The sequence below is a fragment of the Lycium barbarum genome, chromosome 8, assembly GCF_019175385.1.
Source record: "Lycium barbarum isolate Lr01 chromosome 8, ASM1917538v2, whole genome shotgun sequence".
Classification (NCBI taxonomy): Eukaryota; Viridiplantae; Streptophyta; class Magnoliopsida; order Solanales; family Solanaceae; genus Lycium; species Lycium barbarum.
This window is the reverse complement of record NC_083344.1, coordinates 47,091,262-47,101,155: the sequence shown is the minus strand read 5'-3', so window position 1 is coordinate 47,101,155 and position 9,894 is coordinate 47,091,262. Positions and strand designations below refer to the sequence as shown.

Below are 9,894 nucleotides of genomic sequence, written 5' to 3'. Positions count from 1 at the left end.
AACTAGTTCCAATGATAATCTATCTGTTAAGGTAAAGATTATGGTGTCATCTGCTTATGGCAGATGATTAAGATCTGCACTCCATTTAGGCATGCCAAAACTTCTATACATTGGATCATCAAACAAGGCGTTCATGTCCTTTGAAAGAACTTATGCAGAGAGTATAAATAGTTATAGAGTTAGAGGATCACCTTGTTTGACCCCTCTTGTTGAATGAAAGAATTCATGTGGTTGACCATTGATCATCACAGAATACCAATTGTTTGCTATTAGTCCCCAAATCATATCCAAAAAACCTTCTGAAAAGCCCATCTTCTTAAGAATTCTCATAAAAAACAACCAAGACACCCTATCATAAGCCTTTTCCATATCCAACTTGATGATTACATTTGCTAGTTTTCCTCTCTTCCTTATGTCTGTTGCTATTTCTTAAGTTAAAAGAAAATTTTCAATAATGCTTCTCCCCTTCACAAAACCAGATTGATTTGGTGAAACAATCCTTGGCTGAAGGCCCTCCAATCTACCATGAACCACTCTTGATATAATTTATTATTGAAGTTACTCAAGCTGATTGGCCTCATATCTTGCATAAGTCTGAACATCTTGCTTCTTTGGCAACATAACCAAATTTGTATGAGTGATTGATTTTGGAAGAGTGTGACCTGCATAAAAGGCTTTAACCATATTAAGCACGTCTGGACCAACAATATGCCAACAAGCTTGAAACAAAGCACCTGTTAATCCATCTGGACCACAAGCACTATCCCCATTCATAGCAAAAACTGCTTGTTTGAATTCATCAGCATTAGGAACAACAACTAATAATTCATTACGTCATCAGGCACCATTGAAGGAACATGATTAAGTAAGCTAAAATCTATAGCTTCTGTCTCCTGGGAAAACTGGTTTTTGAAAAATTATTTAGCCTCAACAGCCACTTGATCAGGATCTTCTACCCAATCTCCTTATGAATGCTGAATTCTTTTTTATCTACAAACTCTTCCTTCTACCATTTACCAGATTATGGAAGAATCTAGTATTGCTATCTCCTTCAGCAAACCAAGTAACATTAGCCTTCTGTCTCCAGAATTATTCTTCAACTAAGGACTATAAAAGGAAAGCATCATGCACCCGAAAACGATGATGTCCCTGTCTAAACTTCCTCTGGGAGTGGAAACAAATGTGGGTACCTGGACTTCATGTCTTCCTCAGCTTCCCAAGTTATTTCTTCCCTATTATTGTTTCTCCATAGAACTTTAATTGAGGCTACATCTTTCATTCTCAGCCTCCGAACTTGTCTATCCAGGACTGCAATAAGAACTTCTTCATAGGATAATTGTTCAGTGATCTGGACATCGTTCACAGGTATAACTCTAGAAGGATCTCCAATACACCTACAAAGAATTGACACATGAAAGACTGGATGGATTGTCTCCAATTTCTTGGGTAGATCTAACTCATAGGCTACATGGCCCAATTTGCGCACAATCTTGTAGGGTCCAATGTATCGAGGGCTAAGCTTACCCTTCTTACCAAATCTCATAACGCCTTTAATTGGTGATACCTTCAAAAATACCCAATCATTAACTTGGAAATCCACGGCTCGTCAGCGATTATCCGCATAAGACTTCTGTGTCACGACACAAACCAATGGGCCATGACTAGTGCCCGAGCTGGGCACCCATATACGACCTGCTAGATATAATCAAACTATAATCAGACTGAAACTGAAAACAATATGGCACTCTGTAAAAGCATGCTGTGAACTCACCATGTCATATATTAAAAAGAACTTCTTTTCTGAGAAGCCACAGCTGACCAAAGCATAGCAAAATATGCAAGCCGATAAGACTGCCACTATACACGGGAATATCCAAAATGAACTACATCTGTATAGCTGTCCAAACAGCATATACACAACCCACACATGTCTACAGACCTCGACGAGCATACTAGTAAAACTTGGCAGCACAGGGCCTCGCCGTACCCCTGAATATGCATAAGTCGATATCAAAAGGATCCGACCAAAATGACTCAAGCTCCGGAACAATGGAGCTCTCTAAGTAGCTGAGTAGCAGTCCTAAGCTTGTTGAAAAGGGGGTCAGTACAGAAAATGTACTGAGTATGTAAAGCATGAAGTACAATAAAGAAGATCATGACTGAGTAGAAGATGACAAGCGACAAGTATGATGATAAAAGATACCAATGCAACTGTGCCTTATGAAATGAGTGTCATGCACATCTATATAATATACCGTACCTGGCCCTCTAATGAGGGACTAGGTGAAATGATCATATATATACCGTACTCCGCCTTCTAGTGAGGGACTCGATGACATAATCATATATATACCGTACCCGGCCCTCTAGTGAGGGACTCGGTGAAATAATCATATATATACCGTACTCGGCACTCTAGTGAGGGGCTCGGTGAAATAATCATATATATACCGTACCCGGCCCTCTAGTGAGGGACTCGGTGAAAAATGCAATGAAACTGTGCCCGAATACGTACCAGGCCCGGGACTCGGTGAAATGATGAAATAACGTTATGCACGAATAGAATATCAGGAGCAACCATATACAACTAAATCATCATTTGAGACTCAATAGAATAATCAGAATGAACCAACACATGAGAATCAAAGGCAACTGTCATGTCAAGCACTACTGAGAACTAGAGTTCATTGGAGTCATGTACGTTCGTCGTTCGCTAAAGAAGGGATAAATTTACATACACTTTGGAGCCTTTTGAAGTAGAGTCGTCATCAATGAATAAAATTGAGAAAATCTAGAAGTGGCTCCACATTCTCGTATTCGCTTTGAAATCATAAACTTGAGTTTTTAAAACACAAAATCATCATTATCGTTGTCACCATCATAAAATCATTCTTATCCTCGACATCAAGAGAATCTTTAAGAACCATTGATTTTTAGCTTTTGAAAATAAGAAGGTTACGGAAACATTTATGAAATCATACCATAGGAATCATGCCTTTGAAAGAAAGGGACGAGCCTTAACACACCTGTTCAACATCTAACTACCTACGCTTATTCGTCCGAGCCCGCAAGTCTACATATAAGACCATTCATACTATGATTAGGCCAATTGTTATATACTTATCCTAACCCTTCAAATAAATCTTTCTAGAATCTGCCAAAATTTCGGCAGCATCTCCTCTGCTTATATGCCTAGCCCGAAACCTTAATTCAGCAACCACCAACAACAACAACAATGCCAACATCCACAATATCATTTCCAACACTAATATATACCATAAAACAGCCCACACACTGTTTTCCAACTTCCGTAACTAACCCACTTACTATACAATTATTTAACCACTCTATCTTCTTGAATGAACCGGTATTAGCGTAAATAGAAAGAGATCCTTACCTTACTCTTGTTGAAGTAGCAATATCTCTGATATCCGCTTCGAATCCACGTCAAAGTCCACCGCAAAACAAGACTACAATCACAACCACGCGCTATCCGGGCCTAAACTAATATTCCACCACTTGAAAATTGCTCACTTTTTCATATTCTAACACCCTCAACTATTTTTCTAGAATTTTTGGGGCAAAATCTGATGAAAAGGGGGGTTATTACCCTTTATAGAAGTACTGTAGCATGCGTTTCGGCTTTGACAGCCGAGCTTGTAACGTCCATAGTTCTCTACTCCAAAGTCCTATCGGTAAGCGGTTTGTTGCGTTGGAAACTAGATTCGACAAACTTCATTTTAGGATTTTGTTTCACTTCAGAACACGTCATATGCTAAGAGATATCCTTTCCTCAAGTTGGACCAAAATTTTCACACGAAACTTTACCCATCCTTTCTCCAAAGTCGTACTACTCAATTTCTTCCACTCATTTCCTTATAAAACCTACCGGTATACCTTATATACATCCTTCACGCATTAAATATACTTAATAATTCTTGCTCCTTATATTCAAAAGAGGTTTTACTTAACCATAACTCAACGTACTTATGTTTCAAATTTCATAAGTGCTTCTTCGAAGATACGGGGTGTAACATCCTTCCCCCCTTAAAAACATTCTTCCTCGAATGTTGGAGTGCACCAATCCCTTCTCTCTCCTAAAATTTCATGCAAATCCTAATACTACAAACCCTAACCTAGCCGTATCATGGCCACTTCGGCCACTAGTCAGCCGTCGTCGGTGGCTGACCAGCCTTTCCCTCTAACCTCCTCAATCATATTTCCACCTCTACCTCAATTCAACCTACCCCCTTCATCTTCATCTCAACCAAACCCTAATTCTTCAAACCCTAATATAAACCCTTTTACAAACCCTACTTCTTCAAAAAGCTTTGCTAACACCTTAACGGGTAGAGAGGAAGTCTGAACAACAATAAAGCATAAATGTGAGCCTATACCTAGGAAGAATCTAACGTATATTGATGGTATTACAATGGTGAAGTGGACCGAGGCTGAAATCAAACGAATGGAGATATTGGAAGACCTTCAACATGCAGTGATAGGAATGTTTTCTCATGGATGGCCTGATTTGGAAGACGTACGCAACATTATACCATCACAATGTGGCGTAAAAGGAGACTGTAAGGTTGGTTTATTTAGGCCAAGATATGTTTTGATCAGATGCTCACTCATGGAAGATTTATCAATCTTACGTCCAAAGGTGCATATTATTTTAAGGCTAACGATGGCTTTACTTATCAGATGAGGCCCCTTATATATGATTCTAAGTTCAAAGTGGATGAAGAAACATCACAGGCAATGGCGTGGATTTCTTTTCCAAACTTGTTACCTACATTCTTTGTCAAAGAATCTTTGTTTACTATGGCTTCTGCTATTGGAAGGCCTTTGCAGTTGGACATGGCAACCATAAACAAGACTCGACCTAGTTGTGCTAGAGTCAAGGTCCAAGTATATCTTCTTGCTGAGTTACCTAACTTTCTGATGTTGGAAATACAGGATGAGGATACAAAGGATATCAGGAAGATGAAAGTCAAAATTCAATATGATTTCTTACCAAAATATTGTACTGAATGTAAGATTCAAGTCCACTCTAGAGACGAGTGTAGAATCCTTCATCCTGAATTGAAGAAAACAGCAGAAGTTGATGTTATAAGCTCAGATAAAGGGGTGAAGAATACAGGAAATCAAGAGGAACAAATTGTCCAGGATAAAGGCAAGCATGAGGCACACAGATGGTATCATGGTAGAAATTACCATATGATGAAATTTGTTCCAAAAACTAACACTTCTGATAAGATGGATGAAAGTAAGGTTGAGAATGCTGATGCAAAGAATAATGCTGATTCAGAAGGACAAGTGGTGGTGCAAAACAAATTTGATGTTTTAAATACTGTGGAAGAAGGTGAGATACCAAGTACAAGTACATCCAAAACTGAGGGGGAGAATTCAAATACAAATGGCAACAAGGATGGTCAAAGTAATCAGTTGGAGACTAGGCTGAATAATGCAGACATGGAACAAACAAATGTGGATGACATTATTCAATGATCCACACAAGGTCAGCAAAGAATACAGGAAGTTATGCCAGGCATTAATAATGAGCAAGGAATAATGCAACAAACAACTACTCAAAAGGTGACAGATCAAGAGGAAGAAATTCATAGTTCATGGGCTGATAAGGTGGAGGAAAAGGAAATGAATATAGGAGAAAGGCAACAGGAAGATGGAGAGAAAGGTAATACTGATGGAGACCCTATGAAAGAGGACAGTGTGGAAGAAACATCTGAAGGAAATCTTGGTGGCACCAATACAACAGAAAAGGGAACAAGTTTGAGGCAAGTAGAGGTTCCAGACAAAGAGGATGTTCAAAAATAAGATGTTCATCCTGATCATGATGAACATGTGGCTGTTGATGATAGAGGATTAGATGGAGTAAAAGAGGCTACCGAGGGTTCTCCCTCAGTGATAATTCATAATCCTTTGCAAAGAGAAGGAAAAGTGCAGGAAAATGTGCAATTAATAGAGGCAACTGCTGTAGTTTCCACAAGTGACAAGATGGAGGAGCAGATGGATGTGGAGTAAGATGCTGATCCAGTAGATCATCTGTCCTAAAAAAAGGCACTGGTGATTTCACATACTGAGAGCCAACATGTGACACTTTGTAGAAATCCTTCCCCAATCAAAGAGCTACATGACCTGATCTCTCATAATATTGATGTCATGGAAGTAGAGGATGATGTCAGAGATCTTCATAAAGAAGACAAGGAGGAGAATATTAAGCAGAATAAGGAAAATATTCTTAAACAGGCTGATATATCTCCTAATAGCAAGTATAACAATAAGGGTCAGAAGAAAGGCAAGAAGAATGCTATTGACAAGCAAATTCCACTTAGGGTGGTACCAAAGAGGAATGCTGCTAAATCTAATATTAAATGATGTTAAAATCATTCATTTGGAACATTAGGTCAGTGAAGACACAAAAAGCCTTTCATAGGTTACAAATGTTAAATAGACATCACAAATTCTTTTTGATTGCTCTCACGGAACCATTTCAACATGTCAGGACAATAAACCATTATAGGAGAAGGTTGGGCATGTGCTTAGCTAATGCCAACTGTAATGGTAAAATTTGGTACTTTGTGGCTGATAATATAGAAGTAGAAGTTCTGATGGATTCCCCTCAGCAGATTACTTTGAAGCTGTTTTTACAAGATTTGAATCAGCATCTTATTACTACTTTAGTATATGCTAAATGTAATGCTTCTGAAAGTATAGAGTTGTGGGAGGATATCTATCCTCTTTCCAATACATTGACTTGTACCTGGTTAATAGGAGGAGACTTCAACGTGGTTTTGAATGATGACGAAAAGATAGGGGGTAATCCTATTCAACCTCAGGATATAGAAGAGTTTGCTTTTTGCATAAATTCCTGTGAACTTGAAGAGGTAAAGTTTAAGAGAAGGCCCTTCACTTGGTGGAATGGAAGAGTAGATGAAACATGTATTTTTGAGAGACTGGATACGATGTTGGTGAATTCTCTTCTTCTTGACAATTTTGGAAATATTGAAGCGGAACATCTTGCAAGAACTTTTGAGTACTTATGGTGACAACCATCAGAATCATTTCAGGCCTTTTAAATTTCTATCATTTTGGACAGAACATGCATCTTTCCTGGATACAGTTAGCCTGAATTGGTCCACTCGGGAGCATGAGGACCCTTTTACAAACTTCAAATGCAAGATGAAAAAGTTGAAAGGGGTGTTATCCAAATCGAGTAGGGAAGTGTTTGGTGATATCTTCAAGCAGCTGATAATAAGGGAGGAAATAGTGAGATTAAAGGAAGAGTTTTTTGAAGAAAATCCAAGCCAAGTAAATAGAATGGGTATGCAGAAAGCTCAGGTTGAGACTAAAAGATACTTGCATTATGAAGAAGAGTACTGGAGACAAAAATCAGGCCTGGAATGGTTTGTAGATGGAGACAAAAATACTAGATTCTTCCATAATCTATTGAAGGGAAGAAGGAAGAAACTGCAGATTAAAAGAATTCAAAATTCAGATGGTTCATGGATTGAGGATGAGGACCAAATGGCAGATGAGGCTGTGCACTTTTATACACAACAGTTTTCACAAGAAGATTTAATTGGAGAAGAAAATTTATTGTCACATATTCTTGTTTTGATTAATCAAAATAGAAATGATCTACTGTGTCAAATACCTAGTGTTGATGAAGTCAAAAAAGTTTTTTTAACCATAGTGGATCAAGTGCTAGTGGACCTGATAGTTTTCCTGGAATTTTCTATCAGACTTGTTGGGATATTATTAGTTTGGATGTATATAAGATGGTGGTGGCTTTCTTTCAGGGTCATACTCTTCCTAAGGCAGTTACTCATACAAATCTTGTTCTACTACCAAAGAAGGAGTTGGTTCAAAGTTACTCAGACTTAATTAGTATAAGTTTAAGTAATTTTATCAACAAGGTGATGTCAAGAGTGGTTCATGATAGATTGGAAGCTGTGCTACCAGAGTTGATATCTATTAATCAAGAAGGCTTTGTACAGGGGAGAAGCATTATTGAGAATGTGGTTTTTGCATAAGAAATAGTGACAGACATCAGAAAAAGGGGCAAACCAACAAATGTAGTGATCAAATTGGACATGGAAAAGGCCTATGATAGAGTATCTTGGTCATATTTGATAAAGGTACTCAGCGGAATGGGATTTGCTAGTCAATTCATTGACATGATTTGGAGGCTGATTGCAAATAACTAGTATTCCATCCTTTTCAATGGTCAGGCCAAAGGATTTTTCCATTCAACCAAGGGTGTCAAACAAGGTGATCCACTTTCACCTGGACTTTTCATCTTATCAGCAGAGGTGTTATCAAGAGCTCTAAATGCAGAATTTGACAATGTTGAGTATGTGGGCTATGGCATGCCTAAATGGAGTCAAAATATCAATCATCTGTCTTATGCAGATCTATAATATTTGCATCTGTAGAAGGAGAGTCATTGAAGAAAAGTATGAAGATTCTGCAGGATTATGAGGCAATTTCAGGTCAGCTGAACAATAAAGACAAAAGTGCCTTTTATATGTATCACAAGATTCCTGGTGTACTATCTCAATAGGTGGAGCAAATTACAGGCTTTAAAAGGGATCAGATTCCATTAAAGTATTTGGGATCCCCTATATTTCATGCAAGGAGGAAAAATGTATATTACAATGACCTTATCAAGAAGGTGAAAAAGAAGCTGCAAAATTGGAAAGGAAAATTGCTCTCTTTTGGTGGAAAAACAGTTCTTATCAATAGTGTGCTTTAGAGTATTCCCATATACATGCTTTCAGCTGTTGTTCCCAAAAAATATAAAATTAATGAGCTTCATAAAATCTTTGCAAGTTTTTACTAGAATACTGAAGAAGAAGGTAAAAGCAGGCATTAGTCCCCTTCGGACAAGGTTTGTTTACAAAAAGAAGAAGGAGGACTAGGATTCAGATCTCTACATGATGTATCTGAGGCCCTTTTTTCCAAATTATGGTGGAGATTTAGAACATCAAATACATTATGGTCAGCCTTCATGTGGAATAAATATTGCAAGAAGATGAAACCTACAGAAGTGCAGTGGAAAGATGGATCACAAATGTGGAAAAGAATGTTAGAAGCAAGTGATCAGGTGGATCAATAGATATGGTGGGAACCTAGAAATGGAGCATGTGATGTATGGGAAGATAATTGGACTAAACTTTGTTCAATCAAACAAGCAATGCCTCCAGAATTTCAGATTGACACCAGCATTGAAGAAGTATCATACTTTATGAATGCAGAAGGCTGGGATGTACAAAAATTGCATAACAAGCTGCCAATTAATGTGTGTGATCATATCCTACAAGAGTTGAGTATAGTGGAGCATTCAGAGGAGAAAGATAAAGCCTGGTGGATGGCTAGTACTACAGGAAATTTCACTGTAGGGAGTGCTTTGAATTTGCTTAGGAAAAAGGCTCAAACATCAGCTCACTTTCCAAAATTGTGGTTCAAAGGAGTTCCATTCAAAATATCATTCTTCCTTTGGAGATTGTGGAAGTTCAAAATACCAGTGGATGATGTACTAAAGAGAATGAATATTAGTATTGTATCTAGATGTAGATGTTGTCTGAACCCTCATCAGGAGGAGATAGTTCTACATCTATTCTTAACAGGTGAATTTGCAGCAGAAATATGGCAATATTATAATGCTGCTGTGGGGATAATTGTTCCTAGGATTCAGATTTATCAGACAATAGTGCAATGGTGGTATATGCAAGGTCCTACAAAACTCAAGTCAGTTATGCAGGCTGCACCAGCATTCATATGCTGGCAATTATGGAAGAGAAGTAATACTATCATGCATGGGGGTAAGATGAATAAAATAAAGGTGATAAATGAGATAAACTACATTGTACA

General features: G+C 38.0%; 1 protein-coding gene across 1 annotated transcript; it reads left to right on the top strand.

Moving 5' to 3' along the window:
• Nucleotides 1–8,114: 8,114 nt before the first annotated feature.
• LOC132607810 (uncharacterized) lies at nt 8,115–8,776 on the top strand. The gene is made up of 4 exons (XM_060321888.1): nt 8,115–8,159; nt 8,253–8,374; nt 8,434–8,513; nt 8,601–8,776. The coding sequence occupies exons 1-4, from the start codon at nt 8,115–8,117 to the stop codon at nt 8,774–8,776; spliced, it is 423 nt and encodes a 140-aa protein (XP_060177871.1).
• The last annotated feature ends 1,118 nt before the right edge of the window (nt 8,777–9,894 follow it).

Bases quoted from the DNA above. Each gene is read 5' to 3' on its own strand.
- LOC132607810 (XM_060321888.1), top strand. From the start codon at position 8,115: ATGGAAAAGGCCTATGATAGAGTATCTTGGTCATATTTGATAAAG. The intron at 8,375-8,433 runs GTATGTGGGCTA...TGTCTTATGCAG, and splicing joins GCAGAATTTGACAATGTTGA to ATCTATAATATTTGCATCTG. The intron at 8,514-8,600 runs GTCAGCTGAACA...AGCAAATTACAG, and splicing joins GGATTATGAGGCAATTTCAG to GCTTTAAAAGGGATCAGATT.